The sequence below is a fragment of the Manis javanica genome, chromosome 8 (assembly GCF_040802235.1).
Source record: "Manis javanica isolate MJ-LG chromosome 8, MJ_LKY, whole genome shotgun sequence".
NCBI lineage: Eukaryota > Metazoa > Chordata > Mammalia > Pholidota > Manidae > Manis > Manis javanica.
Window position 1 is genome coordinate 46,715,436 of NC_133163.1, and position 27,980 is coordinate 46,743,415.

The window sequence follows — 27,980 nt, forward strand, 5'->3', positions numbered from 1 at the left end:
GCAATAAAAAGGGAACCTTACTCTAGGTAAATGCTCGTCGCCCAGCCTAGCAGGGAATCGTACATCTCTTTAAATAGATCAGACTTAGCCCTTCCGCCGGGGTCTTGGGAGGGGAAAAGGAAAAGGAATTCACTGACTCACGGTCAAGGCCCCACGCCCCCGAGCAGGAGCTCCGCCCAGGGTCCCGGCAAGTCTCCCGAATTCAACAGGGCTCCGACATAGACGAGGGCTTCCACTGTTTGGGGCTTGAGGTCGCTTCCCCGCGGAGCCACGAAAGGAGGCCTGTGCGTGGCAGTCACAGGACAGACTCACCTCAGCATCTTCTTTGCACTGTGGGAGCGAGGGGAACTCCAGCTTCATGTCCTCCATGGTCCCGGCCCGCAGGCTTGTGGCACGGGTGGAAGTTAACCCGCCGGCCCGACCCTCAGGCTGACAGTGGCGATGAAAGGAAGGAGGGCTGGTGGGTCGGAGGGCTGACGGGCGGGCAGTGGGCTTACAACTAACACACGCAGACTAAAGGGTCCCAACGACTCCGGCGGCGGCGGCGGCGACAGCGGGGAAGAAGAGGGTTGGGCAGCTCATACCCTGCCGCCATGCTGCTGCCGTCTCCCTCCCGCAATCTACAGGCCCCTCAGACCGCCGCCCAGGCTCTGGCACAAACCCTAACGCTACAACCGTCTTCCGTCCTCGCCCCGCCCTCCCCGCGTCGCTCCAGCCAATCGCAGCCCCACGCTTGCCTTCGGCCCGCACCCCACCCCCCACGGCCGCCAGGTGTCAGCGCGCCACCGCCCCGCCCCCTCGAGAGGGCGCAGACGCAGAGGGCGAAGCTCCGGAGGCACTACCGCCGGAGCTTACCGGGCGTGATGGAAGGTGGGGCTGCGGAAGAAGGGAGGAAACGGCTTAAGGTCCTGGGAAAATCCAAACCAGCTCCGCCCTTTCCGGGCAGGACGAACATCCCTGTTTTGGTGTAAGAATGGGGAAAGAATCCTAGCCACCAGACTAGCACCCGGAAGGAAAACTAGTTTCTCCCGTCTCCGAATCCTGCGCAATCTGCAGTGAGATTATAACCGAGGTAAATGAGGAGCTTATTTTAAAAAGTTATGCTACACAAAAAATAAAACATCCGTCAGTTTTACACAAACTGAAACGGTGGACTGTTAAGAATACTTGGCCTATGACTAGAAAATCTCAAGAAAGAATGGCAAATAGACAAAATAAGAAACGGAACTGATAGCTCACTCAGTAAATTGTAATACTGAAGAAAGGTCTCTCCCTTTGCTTCTAAGTTTATTAGTATTCCAACATAATAAATTATGTGGCTCTGATTATCTTTTAAAGAGTTTGAATCAGAGTTAATACTATATAATTAATAAAGTTTAGGTATGTGATAACTTTCTCTGGGCCTGTGGATATACTACTATCCTTTTTGTTTTTAAACGCATGAGGAAAATCAAGCTTAGAAGTGGAAGAACCCAAACTTTCAAGGTCTGTACACCAAACTGATTCTTTAAACAACCATCACCAAAGTAAAAGGACAAGTCATTCACTAACTAAATTGCAAATTACAATGGATAAAGTAAAAAGAATTACATGGATATTTGACCTAAACTCCCGTGACATTCTATTACTTTTTATATTGTCATATTTATGAAATACATTGCCAACACACATATAGAACTGACCAATAATGTAAGTATGAGATGGCTAGCTTGAGTGTTCCATTTTCTTTACCACTATGTAAACTGCTCTTTATCTTCTAAGGTTATAAAAAGGCACACAATACTCTGCTGGTTTTTAATTCGAAGAATGTCCAATTACCAAGGTCATATATATTATTCATTCTTTAGTGTGTATGAAACTTAAGTTCCTTGTTTAACAGCACCTTTAACAATAAGATACTCTACATTGATACCCAATGATGAGTTAAAAGCTTTAATTGCCACATGATATAAGAATTGTGTATAGGGAACAACTTTGTTTTGAACATTTCTGACATCAACATCCCCTACATCAGACATTCTTGGCCTGGTATCCATAGATACCTATACAGTCCTCAAGTGAGCTTGGTAAATATTAAATTTCCTTGAAGTCTCAGCATCCACAAAACTGTGTGTACGTATGTGTGAATTTTTCTGGGAAGAAGGTCCAGACAGTGACATTCTCAAAAGGGAACTATGATCTCACATCAATCAAGAAAACCAAGTCTATTAGCAAATACTAATTTAATCATAATCTAAAAGAAGGTTATGGAGGTGCATGTCAATCTAACTATCACAAAGGAGGAATATACAGAGACGTACACACATAATCTATGTTATACATAACAAGGTATTCATAAGAGCTTAAGAGTATTTAAGAGTACATAATGGGTACTGTTTTAAACTAAAATCCAAAAGCTTACCATCTAATATAACTTCATCTTGGTTTTTAAATAGTTCGTTTACTAAAGAACCTAAAGGGCCATAGTAAATGTATTGTTAAAAAAGACAAGAATGAATAATATATGTATTCAATATCAAATAATATATCAAATCAAACAGATTTTATTCAACTTTTTCGGATGAAGAAAATAAATGATTTAAAGTAAGTCATAAGAAATGCTCTCTTGTACTGTTATCTCAAACCACTTTCAATGTTTTACAAAATGTTCACACAGCAAATATGAAGAGCTCCAACATACTCTTTTATAACTTCTGCTGCAATAAATGCAACATGAACATACAAATTTCTTCTGTACCAATTTTAAAAGCAGAATTACTGAACTAATTTTTATAGTGTTATTTATACTTATTTTTATTCATACTCTTTTAATGAGATCATTGCCAATATATACATTATTTTCCTTAATTTTATTTTTACATGAAGTCATTATCATGCAGCCATCAAAACACCTTACAGTAAATTATACAGGTTTGTAGTCCAATTTAGACTCTAGCTTCTTAGAATCAGCCACTTTTCTGACTGCTTTCATGAAGTCTTCCTGTACTACAAAATCATGATCAGCACGAATTGCAAACATACCTGTGGAAAATAAAACAACATGACTGTCTTATATAATATGTGAAATATTTGTTTATGACAAGAAAACTAAGAAGGGTGAGCAAAATGGATGAAGGTAGTCAAAAGGTACAAACTTCCAATTACAAAGTCCTGGGATGTGCATCATATAACTATACTTAATAATACCATATTATATATACATTTGAAAGTTGCTGAGAGTAGATCTTAAAAGTTCTCATCACAAGAAAAAAAATTTTTGTAATTATGTGTGGTGATGGAAGTTAACTAGACTTACTGTAGTGATGCAATGTATACAATATTGAATCATTATGCTGTACCCCTGAATAGGTTATTTGTTAATTTTATCTCAATAAAATAAAAAATTAAATAATGTAATTCTATAGAGTAAATGTGAAGAAGCCTAGATTTTCTACTTCTATACCAGTAGCTCTAATTTGTTAAAAACCACTGTCATTGTTCAATTAATTTCCATAGCTATAGTGAGCATTATTTTCCAAAGCAAGAGCTAGAACACAATGAGACAACTATCTGGATATTTAAAATCCAGCTCACCCAGCCCCTGTATTCAAAAGCATCTTGAAAAAAACAAAACCCAACTATCAACAAAACATACACATTTTAAGCAGCACTTTAACCCTATAGGCAATTCCCTGGAAGGAGGGAACACATGTGTGGTTTGGAAAAACACCTCCAGTAGTTTTGATAGCCTTTCCTTATTAATAACCAAAGCTTAGAGAATAGGAATTAAAGAGAGCCAACAGTGGGCTTTGACAAAAATCAGTGCCAGTATTCACATATTAAAATTCATCTTATTTATGTACAAACTGTCATTTTTATATGACTTTCACATTCAAGTATCACAATTCAGTTTTTTCTTTCAAGTTTTTGACAAGTTACTTGTCAAATACTACTTGACAAATGGGTAGAAGTTCTGTCTTTTTTAACATGAGTTGTGTCCTGGATATGGGTCCCAGATTTTGAAACAATCCTAACTTCATGATAAACTAAAGATGGTAAATTATCACTATCTACTAATTAAATGTATCCTACCAATATTTTCATGAGAATCTGTTTATATTGAATTTTTACTTACTTAAAATGAGTGGGTTGGCATAGAAGATTCCAAGGGTTACTTCCTATCTTCCCTTTTAAGATTTCTATATAAGGAGTCTTAGAAATAGCCAGTTTATATTGTTCTCAGAAATCAGATGAATGGAAATGACTGTTTTTTAATAGTTTGAAAACCTGTTTAGAAGGCACAACTAAAATAGTTATTTTTCCAAGCTTTGTGTATATGACTACTTCCAAATCATTGTTGAGAGATATATGCTAATAGAAAAAGGATAATCTCAGCATTTGAAAGACAACTATAACTGAATCAAGTGTATTTTAACTTAAAGATATGTTGACAAAAAAGGACTGAAGTCTAATAAAAAGAAAACCGGAGAACTTCAGTCTCTCCAGACATGAGTGTCCTACCTAGTTAAAAAGTTAAAATTTTAATCCACACAGAAGTTATAGCTCTCTATTGGAAAAAGCTAAGAAGTTTTTATGAGTATGTGAGGTACAAACTTCCAGCTATAAAATAAATGAGTACTAGAGATATAACTGCAACATGATGACTACAGCCAACACTGCTGTATGATACACAGGAATGTTGTTAAGAGAATAAATCCTAAGACTTCTCATTACAAGGAGAAAAAAATTTCCTTTTTTGTTTTTACGGTATCCATGAGAAGATGGATGTTAGCCGAACCTATTGTAATCATTTCACAATATATGTTAATCAAACAATCATGCTGTATGCCTTAAATTTATACAGTGATATATGTCAATTATTTCTCAATAAAACTGAAAAGAATGAAAAAAGACAGAATGTCGTAATTATCTCATCCTTTAAGATATGACACTGCTTTTGTTTGGAGTCCAACCGCACCAAAGCAATCTAATAATTTGGTCCACTGTAGATTTTGGCAAGAAAATCTCATAAGTTACTCTGAGTAGTTCAAGCCACAATAAGTTTACCTCTGAATATTTTTGTTTATTAGTAAGTCTTTGTGAGCACAATTTACTCTGATTTGTGCTCAGTTTCCAGACCTACATATCTTTGATTCCAATACTGAGTCACAGTTATACCTCATGAAGACATTCCTATGGAGAAGCCACATCTGAGCAGCCTCTTTAAATGCTGTTGAATTTATAAAAAATATTAAAATAAAGCTAAAGGTGATATGAAAGAGGAAATCACATTTTGTATTACTCAAAATAACTGCTCATCTGCAAATGTTCATCAGTAACTATAAAAATTACTATAGAAATTAATTTTTTCAATGTTAAGAATCTGTGTGGAAGACAAAGACTAAAGGACTCTATAGAGGGTTTAAGAGCCACTTGGTATCAGAAATAAAATAGGATCACACAATCCAGAGAAAACTCTATTTAGAAACTATTACATCTTACACAAGTTGCATGATCACAACATTCATAAATTAATCATAAATTCCTGACAGACTAATATCAGCAAACATGTCATCCATTTTGCAGCAGATACCTCTGGCCCAGTCTGATTTCACCCAGAGGTGTGGCAGACAGTTGTATAGTCCCAGACTTAACTTCAGGAAGCCAGTATGCTATCACATGCATACCATTCACATTCTGCCTTAAGGCATCCAGATGTGCAAAGGAGTTAACATCCCCAAGGCAAATCTCATGCAACGTGGAATGAGAGCTGGTAAATAAATACTACAGTTTCCCATATTTCAGCCAGGTAATTCTGAAAGGCATTCTGTATGTTTCTCTGTGGTCTCATCAGAATCAAATCCCGACTACATTAGCTACGTTTATGGTGCACCACTATAATAGCTTTCTGTCTTTCCATCTCACTTGCCATATTCTCTCCTGCTACTTAGAACCAACTCCCAAAAAAACAAGCACCCAAATCCTTGCAAAGTCCTATTTTTGGACAAACCCAAACATGTTAGCAAATTAAACAAATCAAAATGAATAGTAAAAACAGTACTTTAAAACCTTACCTGCTTCAGTACAAACATTTCTCAGGTCTGCTCCATTAAATCCATCTGACAGCTTCACAATTGCTTCATAATCTGTTTAGGAAAAAAAATACTGAAATTTATTAAAAAAAAAAAAAAAACCTTTTCTTGATTATGTCCATAGGTAAAATTTAACTACAGAATTTGCTTTAAATTTGATCAGTTAAGACATAATCTCTGTTAACATTCTACACTATTAACAACCAAAAACTGTACTTTTGTTAAATAAACCAGCATTAAGCAGAAATAAACATACTTCTAAAATTTTAAAACCAAGAAATATCAAGATCTGAAAGCACCTTAACCTGTTTCTACACAGTGAAAGTTTTGCACATATAAACTTAAGATATCTGTCAAGCTAACTTATAACTGTAACCAAACCTTTAATTTGAATATGCCTGGAACATTCAAAACCAACTAATCACAATGGGTGATCTAATCAAGCTGTTTGCTGTCCTCTACCCTAGTCCAATCTCTCATTTTTATACATAGTAACTATTTTATAACTTCTCCTGTCTTCACATCTCTTACAATACTTCCCCATCTTCACTCTGAACGTGCTACTTATTTGAGAAAACAAAAGCATTAAGAAGTTCCTGCCATATTTGAGAACCTGTTACCACTATTATCTATGTATTGTTTTCCCTCTTATTCTCATAATTGAAAAGTCTATACTCATAAACAGGGCCAGCCTCTCTTCAAGGAAAGTGCATTTTCAATTTTGCTTTCTCTCTCTCCCCTGTATCATTCCCATCAGCATAAACAAAGTTTTCCCATCTTAAAGAAAACTCCCCCAAATCCTCATCTCCATTTTTGCTGTAGGTCAGTTTCTTCTTCTCTTCGCTGCAGAAGTTCTTGAAAGAGATGTCTAAATTCAATACCTCTCCTCCCAGTCTCTCTCAAGCTCATCTGAAGTAGGCTTTCTTTCCACTACTTCAAAGAAATTTCTTTTCATAAGGTCACCAATGGTCTCCACTTGGTAAATCCAAATGTCAGCCTTCAGAACTCTTCTCATCTGGCCCATTGTCAACATTTGATGGGTAATTAGTTCCTCTATAACAAATTTTTTTTTTTTTACCTTCCAGGACATCACCTGCTCCTGGTTTAATTCCTAACTCTGTTACTATACATTCTCAACTATCCATTGATGGTGCTTCATCTCAGTTTCTTTATGTCGAAATAGGCTCAGTTTTTAAATCTTTTTTTTATCCACATTCACTTCCTCAGAAATCTCATCTAATCTCAAGACTTTAAACACAATTTTCTTGCTGATAATATCCACATTTGTATCTCCAGCACAGACAACCCAAATGAAATACTGGTGCATGTAGAATTACTAATCCTCATAATTTATTTGGATATCTAATTGCCATATCAAATTTCATATATCCAGAATCAATTCCTCATTCTTGCTTTAATACCTAATCTTTCCAGTCTTCCCCCATTTTAACTGATGGCACCTCCATCTTTCCAGCTGCATGAATCAAAAATCTAAGTCGTCCCCGGTTCTTCTTTAGCTTGCACTCCATATATGGACTCATTAGCAAGTCTTGTCAGCTCTATTTTTTCAAAATATATCCAACATCTCACTACTTCAAAAGACTTTTGCTACCACCTTTAACCAAGCCACCATCATCTTTTGCCTGGATTACTGAAATAACCTCCTAACCAATCTTCTTGTTTCTATCCTTGTCCCGCTGCATGCAGCCAGAATGATCTTATTGAGCATAAGTGAATTTTTAAATCTTTACAGATGAAATGATAGAAAATCTGGAAATTGCTTTTTTTAAAAACAGAGGGAAGGGAAGAGGCAGGAGAGATTACAGATGAAACCAGACTGACCAAGAGTTACTAACTGTTGAAGCTGGGGGATGAGTACTTCAGGTTAGAAGTTCATTATACTCTTATCTCTACTTTCTTATATTTCTAATTTCTTGTAATACAATTTAAAAATAACAAACATATCATCCTTCTGCTCACAATCCTCACAATAGTATCCATATCAGTAAATATAAAAGCGAAAGTTCCTACACAATGGCCTCAATAAAGCTCTACACAATCTCTTCCCCATTACTTCTGTAAGTTCACTTGCCATTACTGTCCTGTTTACTCTGCCACAGATCACTTTGGCCTCTCTTCTGCTCCTAAATGTTCCTGTTATGAACCTGCTTCAACAACTTCTTATTTGTTGCCTTTGCTACACACATATCTAGTTCCTTCACCTTTTCACGTCATTGCTTAAAAAATCACCTTCTTAGGAAGGCCTTCCCTGAGCTTCCCCCTCTCTGCTGCCATTTAAAAACATATATATTCAGGTAGAAATGTGTTTTGCTCATTGCTCTGTCCCCAGCACTTAGAACAATTATCAGCATACAGTAGATGACCAATAAATATTAGCTGAATTTAAGACTACCATGTTTGCTAAATTTAAAACCAGATTTGATAGACAAGCCTATCAGTGATATCCAGCAGCATTTTGTTTCATTTAAGAAATGTAAATATATATAAAACAGGTTATTTCCTTACCTATTTCACCATGCTTTGTAATGGGACCTGCATGAATTTTCAGTATATCTAATCTTGCTTGTTCATTTGGTAAATCAATATCTGCAAATAAGAAATTACAAGAAATTATTTTGCAGTCAGACATTTTTTGCTGTTTTTTGTTTTTTAAATAAAGTAGGGGGTGAAAAGATATGGGAGATATGAGAAGAGAAATGGACATAGACAAAGGGAAATGGACAATAGGTAAAGAACCTGAACTCACGTATTTTTCTATCTAATCTTCCTGGACGAAGCAAAGCAGGATCCAATGTATCTGGTCTATTTGTAGCCATTATCATTTTAACTCTATGTAGAGTATCAAATCCATCCATTTGATTCAGTAACTAAGAACATATTTATAAATAAAAATCACAGATTTTTAAAACATCCCAACCACCAAAAAATATGGTATAATATGTCTAATACCATGAAACATACTTGCCTATAAATAGATATATGACCTTCAGAAAGATCACTTGATGGAATCTTATTTTTCCTCTCTCTTATAACAAAGGGATATATTTTCCATCCTCAAAGTTCCAAGATAGATTATTTAACTGTGTACCTTTTTATAGCTACCAGATAGTTTTAATAAATGTTAAGGCTTCCATTTATTGAAGAATTATGAAACTAAACTATGTGGATCTGATTTCCAACATCTGAATTTTTTTCATACCATTACTTAAAAAAAAAAAACACAATATAATGTAAACAGCCGATGGTATGCCATACATAAAATTTATAGTAGTATAACCAGATGCCATAATGATTTTTCTACAAACTTGGTAATAAATCCATTAAATATTTTTCAACTAATTCTTTGATACATAGAAAAACTGAGACACTAAACATATTTCCTTCGATTCCTAAAGTTTCCCTGAATAAATGTTGAAGATGTAAGTGCATCCAACAAACTTTAAAATATAGCTAGCCCAACATGTCTATTTCTTTCCCAAAATGTTAGCAGAGAATGTCAGTTACATGAATAAAACTAGTCTCTGCAATATTTAAAAATACCTTAATATAAGTTTTCTAAGAGACTCTATAACTAATTTTAAAATACTGTGTATCTTCTAAGTAGATCAGTATAATTTATGAGAAGTAATTTTCAAATACCCCTACTGAGACAGAATTTGACATGTATTACCTGTGCCACCTAGCTTCTATTTGTAGAAGTCGGAAAATGTGTTTGGGATCTTGGTAACACTTTCCCAGCATTTGGAGTGGAAAAAGGGAAAATGGGGAAAGGCTTTGTGTGCTTTCTAATATGCCATCATCCATCTTCTTCAATTATAAACTATTTTAGTTTCCTCTCATCTCAGCAACAGAGGAAAGTGTCAATGATTTTTAGCAGCCTCATACGTAATTTTAACTCATTTATTGTCCCATTTTAGTGTGTCCATTATTCATAAAATGTCTTAATAAAACTAGCACAAGATCACATCCACAAAATAAGAAATATACAATTTAAATATCTGAATGGCGTGGCTGCTAAAAAAGCAAACAGTACAGCTATACATCAAATGGAATTCTGTAGATACCTCTATTATTTTCTAGTCGTAATTTTCTTGCTACAGATTATGGCAGAGAAATGTATTCATTCTATAGTATTTTCAAATTTCATACATAAGCGTATTCTTCACTTAAAATGATTGCACATATTTTGACCTTTAAATATCTAACGTTTACCTCTTCATTTAATAAACACTGATTTTTTAATAAACCCCCTTTACCAAATATTACCTCCATTAAAGTTCTCTGAATCTCTCTGTCAGCTGAAGTACCCTCAGAAAACCGACGCCCACCTAAAATAGTAATATAGAAACTCATTACTCTTTTCCCCCAAAACTGTTCTTTAATAAATCAGAATACGATAGTGTCTGGAGTTAAGATGAAAATAATAAGAATTATACTAACAAAGTTAGTACTGATTTTGGTCTAATGTTTCTCATTTTCTCAATGTCCAAGATTATTAAAATTGGTTAAACTGTCTTAAGAATTATTTAAAGTAACATCCAATTCATTTTGCTACATTACACAAGCTGCAAGTAGAGGTAAAGAGGGCCAGGGAGTTTCAGATTTTTAAAAAAATTTCCTTACACTTCAAGAAAAGTTTAAAATAAATTTTAAAAGGTGTTACTCTTACCAATAGCATCTATTTCATCCATAAAAATGATGCATGGCTGATGGTCCCTGGCATAATTAAACATTTCTCTGATCAAACGAGCACTTTCACCAATGTACTTGTCTACAATAGAACTAGATACAACCTGATTAAAAGAAAAACATTAAGGTCAACATAAGACAATTCAATAAAACTTAATATCAACAGCTACAACAATAATTTCCGTTTACCTTTAAGAAATTGCAGTCCAATTGGCTTGCAACAGCTCGTGCCAAGAGTGTTTTTCCTGTACCTAGGAATGACAAAATTTTAATCCTAATTAGTTGGAAACAAAGCAAATTTTCAAAAGCCTTTTACATATAGAATTCTGTGGATATTAAACTTTACAAAATAGAAGCTACATCCTAAATGAAATTTTCATTTAAAATTCTAAAGCACTTCTATTCTCAAGATTTTTAAATTTTATTCAAAATATCCCTTACAATTTTAAGCACACTGAATACTTAAAAAATGTATCAAACCCTGGTTTATAGGTCATATTGCATGATCAAAACCGAAAGTTTCTGTGATGACTGCCCTTGTACTGTTCACCATGTAAGAATTTATTCACTCTGTAAGAATTCGTTCACCATGTAAGAACGTGTTCGTTATGCTTCAGAAGATTGGAGACTGACGAGAATTAGGCTTGAGATGGATTAATGATTGTACATTGAGCATTGACCCCCCTATACTGAATTTTATTGTTGTTAACAACCATTTGATCAATAAATATGAGATGCCCTCTCAAAAAAAAAAAAAAAAAAAAAAAAAAAATGTATCAAACCCTATTTACAAATAGATTACGATGGACACTTGTTACATTAAAATCCATTGGTCTACCCTGCACACTGAATGGACCTTTTACCTATGCATATTATAGTAACAAAATATTGGTTACCTATAAACTATTGGTCCAGTGAATTATGCAAATCTTCCACATGTTGGCATTTTTCATTATACAGTATTTTTTTAAAAATCACACTTGTTAATGTCATCACCAATCTTATATTGCCTTTTAACAATTAACACAGTAGAAAGCTGTCAAGCTCACAGTGCCAGATGTTTTCAAAAACTTTAATTTTTGCTTGAAATCTCAAATTTTATCACTAGCTATAGATGGTACCAGTTTTCTTTAACATGATAGGCTAACTTCATTCACTTCTGAAAAAAATGTGTGTCAGATAGCCAATAACTAGTCTGATAACAATGGACTGTTAATAATCCTTTCTAGTAAAAATGGTATTGTGTGTAAAGCAGCTAATTTGGGGCTGGCAACTCAAATAATTGCATAAGTGCTTTTCCTAGAGCTAACTACCCTCCCTATTCAGTATGCATCAGAAGTACAGCTGACTCTTGAGCAATGCTGGGGTTAAGGGTGCCAACCTCCTGCACAGTCAAGTATCTGTGTATAACTTTTGACTCCCTCAAAACCTAACTAATAGCCTACTGCTAACGAGAAGCCTTACAGCTAACATACAGTATTTAACACAGATTTTGTATATGTTGTATATACTATGTTCTTACAGTAAAGCTAGAGAAGTCTTTCAAATTGTCAAATTTCTACAAAAACAAATCTTCCAACATTATTTATTGAAAAAAATCCACATATAAGTGGACACACACAGTTCAAAAACCCAGTTGTTCAAGGGTTAACTTTACTCTGTACTGTATATGTAGTTTTCATTTCATCATACAGAATACAAGATATTATTCAAGGATCAAGATCCAATCAAAATAATTTTTACTCCTTCACAAAGACATTTTAAAGCAACACTGGCATTTTTTTCTTTTGAACTGCAAATGTGAGTGATCAAGGACACAATAACTGCTAGTACCCTTTTATGCCACTGACTTCACCGATTTATGGCACATTGTATAGTTCTACCCACATTCCTTTTGCACCATTCGCACAGATGTCAACAGTGAAAAAGGCAAGTAACATCTCAATTATTATGAAAGTAAGCTCTGACCTTGAAGACCCCCTGAAAGTGTCTCAGGGACACCCAGAGGTCTGTGAACCACACAGGACCATTGCAGTAGAATCACATGGCACATTAAGATATACAACCTGTGAGGCACAAGAAGACTAAGCATACCTAACAGAACAGTAGACACATCTACTATCCCTTCCTCACTCTGAACAGAGCAGAGGTTGGAACTGCCTACAGTAAATTTCCATCTTATTCTTTTATTCCTTAATCCATTCAATTTTTAGTGGGCCAGATATAATTCAATACCAACCTGGTGGTCCATATAACAAACAGCCTTTTGGAGGTATTATTCCTACACGCTGGAACAATTCTGGGTTTGTAAGAGGTAATTCTATCACCTACAAAAGAAGTTGCATGTTTCTTATAAAGTTAGTAAAGACTTCGATATACTTTCAAATATCTTACGTGAAATATCAACATAGGTATATACATAATAGTTCATAATAGATCTAGAATTCCATGTTACAGAAAACCATTATAGGTTTTTCTAAGAAGATCTTAAATCTTAAAAAAAATTCAGTAATTTAAAAAAATTAATTAATAAAAAATTGTGTGGTTATTTTAACAAACCAAAATTGACTACAGTGATGGTTACACAGGCATATAATTTGTCAAAACACATATGAATTGTAGCTTTAATATCTGTACAATTAATTCATTTAATGTAAATTATTCCTCAATGAAAAATATTAATTACAAAAAATCAGTTAAGCAAAAAACAAAAGATCTATATATACTATTCTGCAATTGGGAATACAACCAAAAATAACTATAAAATGGGGAAATTTGTAAAGCTGTAATTGCCACTAAAAGAAAAGGTATATAAAATTTTATGTTGATATTTTGTCATAGCAGCCTTAAAAGAACCAGGTGTTCTGCTCACAATGTCCTGCTAAGACTGATTCAAGGAAAAACTGGGGAATAGAAAAATGGAGGGTTTGACTACCCAACTTAAAACTCTATATAGTAACAGTAACTTGAGAAATAAACTTCTTTTGAATAGTTGTGTCCAAGAGGTATGATTCAGACAAGCCAAAAGTGTGACAAATTAATATTCTGAAGTGTCCTGCCAATGGAAAAGGGTATTTATTGCATGTACTTATGTGTTTGTGTATGTGTACAAGAAATTCTTTCTGCTACTATTGCTGATGCAGCAAATCACTGGAAAAGACAAGATTGCACAGTTCCATGAGGCACCTGTTCCTCCTGCTTTACCCTTTCATTAACTACAAAATGAGAAAGATAGGCTTTTATTTATCTTAGGTCAGAGCTTCCTCAAGTATGGTCAAAAAACAATTTGGTTTCATAATCACCTATAATGCTTGTTTAAAATCTAATTCCTGTGTCCCACCCCCAATCTACTGATCAAAAACATGAAGAGGATGTTGGCATCTATACCTTTAATAAGAGTTCCAGAAAAATTAATGTGAAATCTGAAAGCTACTGGCTTAGGGCTTAAATCAGATGATGTAAGCCATCCCAACTATACCCCCTCATTCCTAAATACTTCCTTCCGAAATTAGGATGAAATCAACAGGGCAATGTAATTTGCTTTAAAGAGAATTGTTAAGGAGCCATCTGTGCTGTGAAGCAAGGTAATTCTCTTCACCTAAAAGCTTAAATGGTTTAAGCCACCATAAAGCCAAAATTTTTCTTAAATGTCAGCAAACAGCTTTATCAAAATATTTAAGGGACAGGTAATTAACTATACTATAAGGGTGGGAAGCTAACACTAATGAGGTTATAAGAAAAACTACATTACATCTATACTATCCAAATGTGCTCTGACCCAAGTAACCTACTATAACAAAACCATAGATGGAAAGGGTATTGGATTATATCAATTATTCCTGGCATTTTGCCCCTTCTTTACCACAAAAGAAGCAGGATTTTTCCAAAACCACATTAACAAATACTTATAATTTCCAAAGCTAGAAATTCAGTGCTATTCTTCTCTCAGCAAGAACATTAAATGTGTAATATTCAGTAACCACTATTTGGAAAAGGTAATTTTCATCCACTTTTTCCCTTTCGGCATCTTAAAGGCAGTACTATTTATTATTCAGTTTAGGGAACAAAGCATGTACTACTAACCTCTCTTAATTCCCGAATCTGTTCTGATAGCCCTCCGATCTCAGAGTATGAAACATTCCCGGGGTCTTCATGAGACATGTTGTAAACCAGTGGATCCACCTCTCTTGGCAAATATCTGTAATGACAAGGTATAAATATTTTTCTTTTAAAAGGTGTATTTTCTCTCAGTCTACAGATAGCGTGTAAATGACTCATTTATGTAAGCACCTGTAGATGAACTAATAAAAACACATTTAAATTAATCAGAAATTAGTAAAAGGGAAAGAGTGGCAATATATTCAGTGATCTGAATCATATAAGATTCAGAAATATGTATTTTGGATACAATCTTCCGTCTGTGAAAACTAAATAGAATAAGAAACCTACCTCATGATAGTTAATGTAGTCATATCCAAAGCAACTCTTGTTCCTGGCTTCAGCTTACTTTTGTCAAGCTAAAACAAAAAGGTGTTACATAAACACTTACAAAGGGAAAAAATGTGCTAACAAGAACTAATATTTAGAGTAATCATTTTTTTCCCTTCAGAAAGAACTCTAATAATAGATTATAAACACTATGCCAACAGAAGGGCTTATAAAAGTAGTAATTCAAAGTTATTTCCATCTGCCCCTTAAAAGGGTGCCCTTTTATGCAATCTCAGTGTGAAATGTTAAATCACTAATACACAAAGTTTGAGGTGGCAATGACCTTGTTTTTGAAAAAGGAACAGACTATAGTATTCTATTTTCAAAGGCTCACTAACAGAGTTTTGCTCATTGTTTTGATTCAGGCACTACAGCACAGTGACTTTGGCAACTGGTACCAAAGCATTTATATAGAAATCTGTAAGTGAACATTCTAGGGAAAGGAAAAGGGAATCATTTTGAAGGTGTGCCATTAGATTTATTTTAAAACCTATAGCCTTGGGGAAGAATGTGTTACACGATCATATGAGGTAAAGGGGAAATGCACTGTTTCCCCTTATGAGATTTTTGTTAAAAAAGCAAAAACCGTAGCAACCATCATTCATGCCTTTGCTATATACCAGACACTATGCTATATGCATTATTTATTACATCGAATAAGATTAAATTTACTGGCATATTTAGGCAGGGTAACTTATTTGGCTAGAATCAGAGAGAATCTACCCAACAGATGAACCTCACATTCATTATGTTACTTTCCAAAAATTAAGTTACTTTTCACATCTAAACAACTACCTGCCAATACAATTTCAGAATCATACAAATTACTGACTTTTCACAGAAATTTGCAAAGAGCTCTAAATTTAGGATTTAGTGAGGTACCTGAAAAAAGCTAAACAGAGATCAATGTGAAGCTGTCCCAACATTTACATCTACAGGGAATATACACTCTAATATTTTCAAATATTCTCTTGCCTCATACAACCGTATCTTAGAAATGCCAACTTTTGGAATGCAGAGGGCCCTGAAAGGTGCATAACAATCCTTAGATAAGGCATCTAATATTTTGATTTAGAAAAATGTCATCCCACTTACACAGTAGGCAAAATCCTAATGTCAGATTTAGTTCCTGGGTTAAATTCCATTCTACAGCCACGTTGTACCAATGTTTTAAAACCTGAACCAGATATAACAACATTCAGAGGAAGTACTCTCAATGAATTTATAAGACTGCTCTAAGGACACTTCCTAAACAAAAGGGTAGTACATAAAATGGCTTCAGAGTCTACTAAATGATTCAAAGCACATGCTGGCATTTTGACAAATGCAAAATGAAACTGGTAGTTATTTCAATTTGCCTATTCTAATATACCTCATACAAAATCAACTTAAGCTGAAGTCTGTAAGTCACATTTCTGAATGTTTAAATACAAAACATAGAGGTAATTGACAGAGTCTAATACTTTCAAGTGTTCTTCAAAAAAGACCTTAAAATAAAATGATCTGAGATGTTTTCTAGTTCTAAAAATCAAATTCTTTGATTTCTAAGATGTATAAGCTGACTGAGATAATTCAATATAGCAAAAGTAGAAAATACCAGGAGTCGAAGCCCATGGTTTGAGTTTAGGCTTTCCTAATAATTACCTGTATCTGAACAAATCACCTCTGGGAGTTTGGGCATAATCCTGGACCTGCTTACCCAAGAATTAAAAAACATATCAAAGTGCTTTTGTCAACTATAAAGTGCTACGCAAATGTAAAGTGTTACCTGTCGACGACAACCCACAACATATCTTGGTCCATTTGTAGCTTTAACAATGACTAGAAGAAGAAAATGAAAGAACAAATTGAAACATAGAAAGTAAAAGATAAATATACCCAAACTGATGGCAGATTGTTTTATTCTTGTCTTCCAAGAAGACGGACAGTACAAAGAAAACTTAGTCTATGCAAGAGTATCATCTACATTCATACTGTCATTAAAATAATAAGCACTTCAAAAGTTGGCGGTGGTAGGGAGGAGAGTCCACTTTTTTTCTTTACTAATGAACGATCTAATCCACTTACATTTTTCTTCAGTTAATTGCTTAAGTACTTCACCCACAATCTAAGAAAGAAAAAAAAAGCATTACTTTGTGTCAACAACTAAAAAACAAAGCAAATTACCATTACCCCCTATTCCCAAACTTCATTACCTACCTGCCCAACACTTTGTAGGGCCTTCAGATCATTTTCAGACTTTTCATATTGTTTGGTAAGTTCTTTTAACTGTTCCCTTACTGAAATAATATAATTTGAACATTTTTAAATAAACAATAACTTACTGAGTTTAAGTCACTAAGTCTCATTTTACTTATTAAGTCTATTCACTTTACATACACTATCAAACCACAAAGGAAATAATGCCGTTTGTAGGTAACATGTTTTAAAAAAAATGTTAGAGAAAGCACCTTTTTTTTATTTTCTTGATTGGCAACACTCACTTGTTTTAAGGACATTTTTAACATTCTATTACATTCTTAACAGAAACTGACACCGAGACTTCCAGATTCGTAACCACAAATCCCAATTATAAGAGACAGACCCTCCCTTACCTCTTCACCTACCCACATGGATTATTACTCTGGCTTTCTACCCTAAATAAGGTCAACAGGTGCAGTGCTCCACAGAAGTATATAGTTGGTCTTCCTTCATTTAATTGAGCCATTTAGGATTTTCAGTGAAGGTGCACTATGAAAAACTGTAAGGACTCTTTTAGCTCAGGAGGTAAAGGAAACTTGCGTGCCTGATGATCCGATGGATTCCTCTAAGCTCGGCTCCAGCTTTCCACTCCAATAACACGCCAGCTCCCCGAGTCTCACCTTTTGCTTGAGCTTCCTTGACTCCAGTCTCTTCCCCTCTCCGGGTCCCGGGACTCCACTAACACTGCCCTCCCTTGCACCCCAACCTAGGAAACATCCCTGGCCCACTTTTTCCCCACTCCTCTAGGGCTCTTCCACTTACAATTCAGAACTGCCATTGTATTAATAGCTCTAAGCACACTACCTTATTTAATAGTCATGACATGGTAAGTACAATTATAACGCTCATTTTACAAAGATTTTGAGATTAAAGTCAGCACAGCAATCTGAAAGACAGTTTTTTAGACTTTAGTTCTCTCTGTCACCTGGAGCGGGCCGGGCCACTTCCACGTCCGAAGAGGCTCTGCTTCCCAAGCTCAGGGCAGGATGACAAAGCGCCTCGTCTCTGGACCGAGGCCTTCCCATCCCCGGGGCTCGGACGCCGGGCTCAGCCAAAGGCCTCCGCTTTGTCAAAGATGGAAGCGGGTCTAGGCACAAGATTATGTGGAAAGAAAAGTGCACTCACACTCCTTGAGACGGCCGTCGATCTCCTTGTGCTCCAGCAGCTTCTTGCGGTAGTCCTGAAGCGCCTTATCTCTAGGGTCCGCCATGATGAGAAGCCGTCTCTCATAGGGGATGCTGGGAATGGCCATGGCCGCCCGGGCGGGGCGAGGGGCGGGGCGAAGGAGGAGAGCACCCCCTGGAAGGGCTTGGTAGCGGAAGGCCCCGCCCCTTCCGGTTAGCCCCGCCTCCCTACCCCACTTACCCACTTTTTTTGTCTCGGTCGGCCTCGGGTGCTGGCGTGTAGTGAAGGAGGCCTCCGGCCACACCGACCCCTGCAGGTCGGACTGAGTAAAGGAGGCGCTGTTATTCTGGTCGTCCCTAGAGACGCCTCGGTGAAGGGAACTAATTTTGAACGGATATTTGAGATAATGGAACAAGCTGGAGAGGAACTTTCCAAACGGAGCAAACAGCAAGTGCAAAGATCCTGAAGTGAAAAGAGCTTGGCTCACTTCTAGGAATAGAAAGGAGGCCAGTGAGAGAGACCAATGAGGCCAGAAGAGGGTGGTTGTAGAGATGTAGGATACAAAATAAAGATGATGTAATAGAGTGACTCAGGAACTTGAAGTCTAATAAACTGTCTTTCAGATTTTTGTGCTGACATTAATCTTTATAAAATAAGCATAATAATTGTACCTATCTCATATGATGTCATGACTATTAAATAAGACTGTGCTTATAGCTATTAACACAATGTATGGAGTATAGGGAGCACTTAATAGTGTTATTTTAAATTATTTATCTAAAGGTAGTAATGACCTCAATTTTTGCTGTACAGGTCCTTATTGCTTATGCCTTCCCAGCATTGCTCCTAGGGAGAATTTATTGTTATTCAATAGAATCAAATTCCCCAAATAGACTCCTCTTATCCAGTAATCCTGCACATCTGAATTTAAAGAGGCATAGCCCATATATACATATAAAGTGCAAATATACATGAATTATATTACCAAAAGTCACATAAAAAATGTCTTCAAAGTTACTAGGAAAAAAATCTAATTATTGTCTTTTTAAATATAACTGGAAATTGCAGTAGATAATGAATAAGGAAGATGGACTGAGCAGGAATAGTCCCTTCTCCCACTCAGCTGCAACTATTCTGGTCCACCCATTCAAAAACATACTGCTTCTGACATCAAGAAGTTAAGAAAAGATGTAGAGGCAGAGAAAAAAGATAATTCAGTTTGGTTCAACTAAATAAATATTTATGAGCAGTTACTAGTGTGTTACATAATACACCAATATTTTAAACTCTTGTGACACTTGTTTTTTTCTCTCACCCATTAGCAAAATCCAACTTCAGATGAATCTCCTATTCTATTTTTTCCCATGCCTGTACCCTGTTCCTTTTTTATATGCATCTATAGGACTATATTCCTCTTCATAAGAAAATGTAGTTTGATTTGTAATTAAACATTCATAAGTGTGATAAAATGTTTAGTGTCTTTTTCCCCCAATAGACTATACACTCCAGGAAACAAAGATTGTGACTATTTCCTGCTTATTATTGTATTCCCAGAGAATGGTTTTAGGCATATATATGAATATGTGAATATGTCAAACACTATGATAGGTAAGCAGAGATACAAAAAGACTAAGAAATGTCACCAGTACTCAAGGAACGTAACATACCATAGAGTAAAAAAGAAGAGAGGTGAGAAGATAGGACATACCTTAGTTTGGGTGGGGGTGTGGTCCTTAAAAGTGATGGCATAACAAACAGTGATGAGATAGATTTAGATCTTCAAAATATCATTTAAGGATAGTCTTCTAATCTACTTACCTATAATTTAACATTGATGGGTGTTGTGGTTTTAAAATAAATATACAAATTATTTTATATTTCCCATGTCAAGAAGTTGAGCCTAATTCCTCTCCCCTGAATCTAGCAACTTGCTCTGGACCAGTGGAATAAAATGAAAGTGACTACAAACAACTGCGGAGACCAGGTGGTAAAAGACATTAGGGCTCCCTCCATATTTTTCCTTAGATCACTCCCTCTGGGGCAAGCCAGCTATTATGCTAGGAGGATACATCAGCAGATGTATGGAGAGGCCCACATGGCAAGGAACTGAGGCCTCCTGCCAGCATCCATCCATGAGAGTGAGACAACTTAGAAGCAGAGCCTCCGACCTTAGGCCAGCCTTCAGATGCCTAAAGCTCTAGTCTTATTCACAACATCATGAGAGACTGAGTGACACAACCCAGTTCAGCTCTTTCTGAATTGCCAGGCCACAAAAATCATGAGATGATATACGTTTGTTAGTTTATGTCAGTAAGTTTTGTGGTAATTTGTTACACAGTGGTAGATAATAGGACAGAAACAGATATTTTTCTAGAGAGAAATCAGGAAGCAGTACCAAGAGGTAAGTGGCAAGTGGTAAGTGGCAAGTACTTTTGTTCACACATCAGCCACCATACTCAAGTTTTTAGAAATTTGTCATCCCAGATATCTACCCCCAAATACCACAGAATGTGCTTAATTGAATGTGTCTATGGCTAAGCAGTAAGATGTTAAGGTAGGAACAGAAGTCAGAATTTCTAGGCTTCTGGGAAATACTCTTCTTTAATCAAACTTATACATAGTCTCTTTTTTTGAAGTACTTCCAGTCTTAACTGAAAAGAGGAGTCCACTGACCCACCCTAGCTACTGTTTAGTCCATTCCCCAGTTCTTAAAGTTTCTTCTATATTTACCTCCATGTTTCCAAATAGTATGCTTATGCTGCTATTCCTTTTTTTTTATTAAGGTATCATTGATATACACTCTTATGAAGGTTTTACAAGAAGAACAATGTGGTTATTACATTCACCCTTATTATTGAGTGCCCCTCCCATACCCTATTGCAGTCATTCTCCATCAGTGTAGTAAGATTATGCTGCTATTTCTTGATAGATCTATTTTAGGATTTACATTTTGACTTTCTCATAAGGAAAATAAAGATCACCCTAGCTTCCCCATTTCCCTACTTCCATCCTCCATACATACAATATATACGTTTTGGTTAAATAACTATCTAGTATGTGTCTTATTGTGGGGCTATGTAAGTTGAGCCACATACTATAGTTACATCAAAACTATTTTGAACTTCTGGGAATTAAACAACTGCCTCATTTTTTAAGTGTGCTTAGTGTTTTGTTTAATCACTTTTTCTTCACAACTCTACTATTGTAAATATCCTCTGAATAGTTTCTCCAGAGTCCAGGTGTCTCTCCAGTCCTGCTGTTTACTAGAGGCACCCCTCCTGGAGGCCTCCCGTCTTCCTGCTCTAACCTGGGCTCTCTGCGGCAGTTGCCTCTTCTGAGAGCTTCTCTAACTTCTCTTCTGTGTGCTGTCTTCTCTTTCCTGACATCTAGGTCTCCTCATTTTTAGTTTATTCCTTTTGGTCAGATCATATCTTCTCAGTAAATTTCTGAGAAAGTATTTAAAGATGTACCGTCTTCTTCATATCTAACAAAATCTTAGTTCTAGTCTCAGCCTTGATTAACAGTTTAGCTGGCTTTAGAATTCTCTTAGAATTTTGAAGGCCTTGCTTCATTGTCCTGTAGATTCCAGTGCTTTTATAGCTCCCTTCTGATTCTGAATTCTTTGTAAGGGACCAGGTTTTTTGTTTTTCTGACAGTTTTACACTGATAGGGGCATTCTTCTGTCCACTGAACTGGGCATGCAATGTGCCCTATCAATCTAGATAGCCATCCTTCAATTTTGGCTGTATTCTTGAACAACTTCTAAAATGATTTCCTCTCCTGTTTTTATATTTTTTCTTAGTGGTATTCTTATTAGTCAGACTTTGTTCTCCTTAAATTAATCCTCTATTTTTTTCTATTTCTTCTCATGTATTTCTACCTCTCTGTCTTTTTATTCTACTACCTAGGAGATTTCCTCAATGTTTAATTTTTCTGTTTAAACTTCTTATTTTGTCATATGTGTGGTTTCCAAAAACTCTTTTCCCAGTTGTTCCTTCATATAGAATCCTATTCTTATGTCCTTGACAATATTGATTATGGTTTTCTGTTTTGTTCTCTTACTTCCCTCTTTATTTTGTCAAAATTCCTTTTTTCCTATTTGTTTTGGTCTATTTCACGTTGGAGACTTTCCTTAGCAATCTGGTGGACCACAGTTTTCTGATCATAGAGTGAGTGAGGCACTAAAATAAAAAGATAGTAGATTTCTGAGTGCGTGAGTGGGACAGACCAGCTGTTTTGTTGTTTTTAATGCCGTTGCTTATTCCTGGAAGAGTTCTCCAATCCCATCTTAGAATGGGAGAGGAGGGGATCATGCATGAGGGCTAAGTGGAGAGCAGGTGTTTATATATGGTCTGTAGTTTTTGCAGGGCCGTGTTACAGGTGATCTGCCAGTTATGGGGGAGAAGGTTTAACATTCAGCATGGAGGGAATTCACTTAAACCACTTTTTTTCATTTCAGAACTCTCCCCCTTTCCCTGGCTTGTGCTGAATCTACAGTCCCTGGGTTTATAGCTACTCTTGTTTCTTAACTAGATAATCCTGATCTTGAAATGTTTCCTAAATGAAATTTAGATGTTTCTTTTCTTTTTCTTAATGAAACAACTAGTAATTGAGCCTCTACTTTATCATCAGTTTTCCCACATCCGTATCTTTTGTGAATGTTCTTTTTTGTGAACTCTCTCCAATTCTATTCTGTCTTCATCTCCTCTACCCAAAATGTTTGTTTGCCTCTGAGCCTATAGGGCTTATTTAAATCATAACCACATGTTGTCCTCTGACATCTCATGCTATTATCTTCTCAAGTTCATTAGTTAATTTATTCGTACTTTCATTAACTCACTCAGAAGTCATCTCATGAAGCACATACATAATGCTAAGTGCTGGGAAGCTGGAAACCACCATGGCAAGTTTCCTACCCATTTATTGAATGGGAAAAACCTTTACTTACGCATATATTTGATTCCATGTCATAAGCACAATTATATGACTTGCGGGACCAAACAGGAGAGCCCTAAAGCAACCACAGAGGAGGGGGTAGGGAGAAGGACTTCACAGAAGTAGCAGTTGCTTGAGCTGAATCTTAAGGGAGTTAGCCAGGTGAAGTGAGGGTGGTAAGTGTGAAACAGGAGAGAAAACATTTCAGGAGTGGAAACAGGGTGAACAAAGACTTGCAGACTGGAAACAAGGTCTATATAAGGAATTTTTAGCATTAAACTGACAACAAGGCTGAGAGGTGTTGGAGATGAAGCTGAAGTAGGTGGGGCCAGATCATAGGGACCTTGAATGTTATGCAGAAAATCTCAAATTTGATTCGTCAAATGAGAGCATTGGAAGATTTTCAACAGGTGTGATGTGGTCAGATTTACATTTTGAGAAGTTGGGCTAGTCTGGAGGCTTTTTTGAGGGGTAGAAGCCTAGTGCCTGGGTGATCAGTTAAGAAAATGTGGCAATAAATCACATGAGTGATGATACGGGTTGAAAATAAGTCCCTGGTCATAGATATGGGGAGGGGGAGTAAACTAAAGACAAGAACTGGCAGGATTTGGTTTATCAGTAGGTCATGAGAACTGAAAAGAGGGAGAAACTGAGGATGGCTTCCTGTTTTCTAGGTGGTATGACCAAATGTTTCTGAGAAAACCAGGTGGACATGTCCAATAAGCAGTTGGATCTTGATGCTCAAGGGAGAGATCTGAACTAGAAGAACAGATTTGGGAGTCATAAGCATAGAGGAGGTGCTTAAAATCATGAGATTGGGCATTTCTCCAAGGGAGAGTATAGGTGATGAAGAGCACTGACCAAAGGATAGACTCCTGTGAAACACTCACATCTTAGAAGTGGGCATGGAGGAGATAGACACTATGAGAGAAGTATATGAGAATTTGGAGTGTTTGGTGCATAGGAAATTGAGTTGAAAGATGGAGGAATCAGCATTACCAAAATGTAGCAGAAGGTTCATGAAAAATGATAATTGGATGTGGCAACAAGAACGTCAGGTAAAGAGGAGGGGAGGAGGAGGGTGGAATTGGAAACCAGAAGGCACAGTGGGTTAAGGTGTAAATGGAAAATTAAGAAGTGACATCAGTTACTATATGAAGTTTGCTCTTTCAGCCACATGAGGTAAAGAAGGTGAAGACAGAGCTTAGGCAGCATTCCTCCTCAGCTCAAATGATCTTACACACCTTGAGAGAAAAGTCTAGCAAGGTACCATTTGCACATTTATGTTCAATGAGTATTAATTAGATAAATAGAGTTAGTCAGATATTAGCATAAAACCTTTAGGTTTTTAGCTTAGCCTTTCTTCCTCTTGTGTGTCATAATGCCCATTCCTTGACCAAATTATTTTTTCCTTTAAATTATTTCTTTTTAGTCTATTCAATGCCAGTTTAGGTACTGAGAAGCTTCTCACAGAAATCTCCATGTTCCATTTTGAGAAACTGGGCTTAAGCCATTTCCTGCTTTGGTCATTAAAAATATAGTAATAGCTGTTGTTTGCACAGTAATAAGAATTCCACCAAGAAATGCTGTGTATGTTAAATTTGTCAGGTTGTTTTTATAGCCACTAGTATTAGAATAACAAGGTTGTAACCTTGTTCATCTGTAAAAAATGTAATGTTGTTTAGCAAAGTTATGATAGATGGGAGGCTGAACTTTCAGAAATCAAAGGTTGAACTATATACCCTGTGGGTGTTCCTTAAATAGTTACTGAATGACTAGTCACTATTTCATCAGCCCTAACCTACTTGAGATGATTGCCAGAGCAGGAAGAGTTGAGGAAGTAAACTCACATAAAGGACCAACTTGAAAGATTCTTAGAGAAATGTCAGTGATATTTACATCACATGTATTTTACAACTTCTAAAATCCCTTACAAGTTTGAAAGGAAAAATTGTAATTATCAAGACAATAAAGTAAGATCCAGCAATCTCACTTCTGGGTATATATCCGAAGAAAATGAAACCATTATATTGAAGAGATATCTGTACATGTTCACTGCAGTATTACTCACAATTGCCTAAGTATGGAAATAACCTAAGTGTCTGTCAATGAATAAATGGATAAAGGGGGTGGTATACATATATAATGGACTATTATTGTTCAGCCATGAAGAAGAAGGAAATTCTGCCTTTTGCTACAACATGCATGGGTTGTGAGGGCATTATGCTAAATGAAATAAGCCAGACAGAGGAATACAAATACTGCATGGTATCACTTACATGTAGAGTAAAAGAAAAAAAAGTCAAAATCATAGAAACAGAATAGAAAAGTGATTGCCAGGGACTGGGGTGAAGAGGAAATAGGGTGAGGTTGGTAAAAGAATATAGACTTTCAATTATAAGATGATAAGGTCTGAGGATATAATGTAAACATGCTGACTGTGGTTGATAACACGGTAGTGTATAACTGAAATTTGCTAAGAGAGTTGAATGTAAACATTCTCATTGAGAGAGAAAAGGGTAAATATGTGAGATGATGATGGATGTGTAATTCACTCAATGGGAGGAATAGTTTTCCATGTATATTCAAATCACCACAATGTACATATTAAATATTTTACGTTTTTGCCAATTATATCTCAATAAAACCAAAAAAAAAATAATTAAGTAAAAAAAAAATTGTCTTATGTGGTGATTGTTTCTGTTCATAAGTTTGCTAGAAATTTGTTCTAGGCATAAGTTTTATGGAATAGAACTTTCCTCCTGGGAACACTGACACTTTTAAGGTCTCCCAAATTATAGTCTATTGTATCAAGGTGAAATCCAGAGCTGATTCATGTTCAGATTGCTTTCTTTTGCAATTTTAGGCTTTATTCATGTAGTTTCCTCTTTTCAGATTGTGTCTCAAATTTTTGATGGCCTAATCTTCAGATATGAATACTGTGACCATCTGAAAAATATTCATTTTATAGACATGTGCAAAGAGAAGCTCTTTGTTAAGATCTCTGGGAGTCACAGACATATTTGAGACATGATTCCTGCTTGAGGAGTTTAAACAGATTAATTACACTTCAGTGGTAAAAACATGAGTAGAAAATTTCGTAAAAGATTACATATGAACTTCCATGGGATGTCCCTCCACACGCAGTGAGTGGACCTTATACATCTTTCTATTTCTAATGTCATGCTCAGTCTGGTATAGAGTGAGTTTATTGAATTGAAGCTTATTCAGAGCCTGGAACTGGGTGAAGAGGAAAATCAGAAGACCACATAGAAAAGGGAGTGAGTGACCTGGGTCTGGCCCTAAAGAGGTAAGTAGCATCTATATAATGAAGAACTTTCCAGGTAAAGAGGGTGATTGTGTTAATATGTACAATATGTAAAATACACGTTTTAGATATTAGAATCAAAGCTTCTCAGGTCCACCAGGATCTCGGATGGTTAGTGATGTTTTTATTATGTCAGTTGCTTGCAAATGCTCGACAGAGCATAGACTATGAGCTTTAAAATAAGAAATACCTGAGTTGGAGTCTCACCTCTACCATACCATGCGGTTTTGAATAACATTTTATTCTTCCTATGCCTATTTTTCTCAGCTAGAAAATAGGAGTAATAACCTATTTGGGGCCTACCATATCCTAAGCTACTTCATTAAATGATGGTTTAAAAAAAAAACTTAACAAAAAACCCCAGGTAATTTGGAATATTTTAATTTCTAAGATGTTAGAAAGCTTTCTAGTTTCACTTGAAAATAAAAACAAAAAAACTGATAAATGAGTCCCATGGCTGGGACTCTGACTACCTGGCTTTTTTCCTATGCTCCCATCTCACTTTTTGGCGTCTGTTTTCTCCCATAAAATGAGAGGGTAGTCTCCACCTGTGCCGTCAGATGCAGCAGCCACTTGCTATTTTTGACTATGAAATGTGACTAGCTCATATAAAATATACACCAGATTTTAAAGATTAAAAAATTTGTAACTTAATTTCGAGTATATTCTGAAATATTTTGCACATATGGGGTTAAAGAACCATATTATTAAAATTAACTTCAGTTTCTGTTTGCTTTTTTGATGTGAATACTAGAAAATCTAAAATACATATGTTGACCTGTCGAGATCATTACTAATACCCCTTTCAGCTTTAAGGCTGCTAACGACACGGTGGACACGTAATTCTTACGGTTTCATTTCCTTGCACTGAGATGCGGAAGGACCGGCCCGGAATGCGTGGTGTGGGGCGGTGGCGGGGCCAGGCCCTGCAGGAAAACACAGACCTCTCGGGCTTTCGTTTCAGCTCTGGGAGCTGGGAGGACCCCGACTCCCTCGCAGGGGCGGGGGGCGGCCGCGTGGGGTCGCGTCTCCAGGCCGGGGACGGGCGCGCCGCGCCGGGAGGGGCGGGGCGGAACCGGGAA

General features: G+C 36.4%; 2 protein-coding genes across 6 annotated transcripts in view; both read right to left on the reverse strand.

Moving 5' to 3' along the window:
- The window catches only part of STYX (serine/threonine/tyrosine interacting protein), a 56,258-nt gene extending 55,547 nt beyond the window's left edge, over positions 1 to 711 (reverse strand). Inside the window, exon 1 of one of the 3 annotated variants that reach the window (XM_037016194.2) lies at positions 313 to 711. In XM_037016194.2, the coding sequence (XP_036872089.1) occupies positions 313 to 369 (57 nt within the window). In that variant the 5' untranslated portion in view covers positions 370 to 711. The remainder of the gene's footprint in view (positions 1 to 312) is intronic. The other 2 variants (XM_073211234.1, XM_037016193.2) reach the window with 2 other exon arrangements.
- A 1,494-nt stretch (positions 712 to 2,205) lies between these two features.
- On the reverse strand, positions 2,206 to 27,888 carry PSMC6 (proteasome 26S subunit, ATPase 6). Of its 3 annotated transcripts, XM_017646892.3 has the most exons (15): positions 27,749 to 27,888; positions 18,636 to 18,957; positions 17,469 to 17,548; positions 17,337 to 17,376; positions 17,038 to 17,090; positions 15,231 to 15,298; positions 14,865 to 14,979; positions 13,021 to 13,108; positions 10,971 to 11,032; positions 10,762 to 10,885; positions 10,359 to 10,420; positions 8,839 to 8,959; positions 8,598 to 8,678; positions 6,054 to 6,125; positions 2,206 to 3,021 (listed from the first exon to the last, which is right to left on the reverse strand). In XM_017646892.3, exons 2-15 carry the CDS (start codon positions 18,760 to 18,762, stop codon positions 2,903 to 2,905), a joined length of 1,212 nt encoding a protein of 403 aa, XP_017502381.1. In that variant the 5' UTR covers positions 18,763 to 18,957; positions 27,749 to 27,888; the 3' UTR covers positions 2,206 to 2,902. The 3 variants fall into 3 exon arrangements, with proteins under 3 accessions (XP_017502381.1, XP_036872266.1, XP_036872267.1); XM_037016371.2 differs by lacking the exons at positions 18,636 to 18,957; positions 27,749 to 27,888 and adding an exon at positions 18,436 to 18,597; XM_037016372.2 differs by lacking the exons at positions 17,038 to 17,090; positions 17,337 to 17,376; positions 17,469 to 17,548; positions 18,636 to 18,957; positions 27,749 to 27,888 and adding an exon at positions 16,365 to 16,957.
- Positions 27,889 to 27,980: the final 92 nt, after the last annotated feature.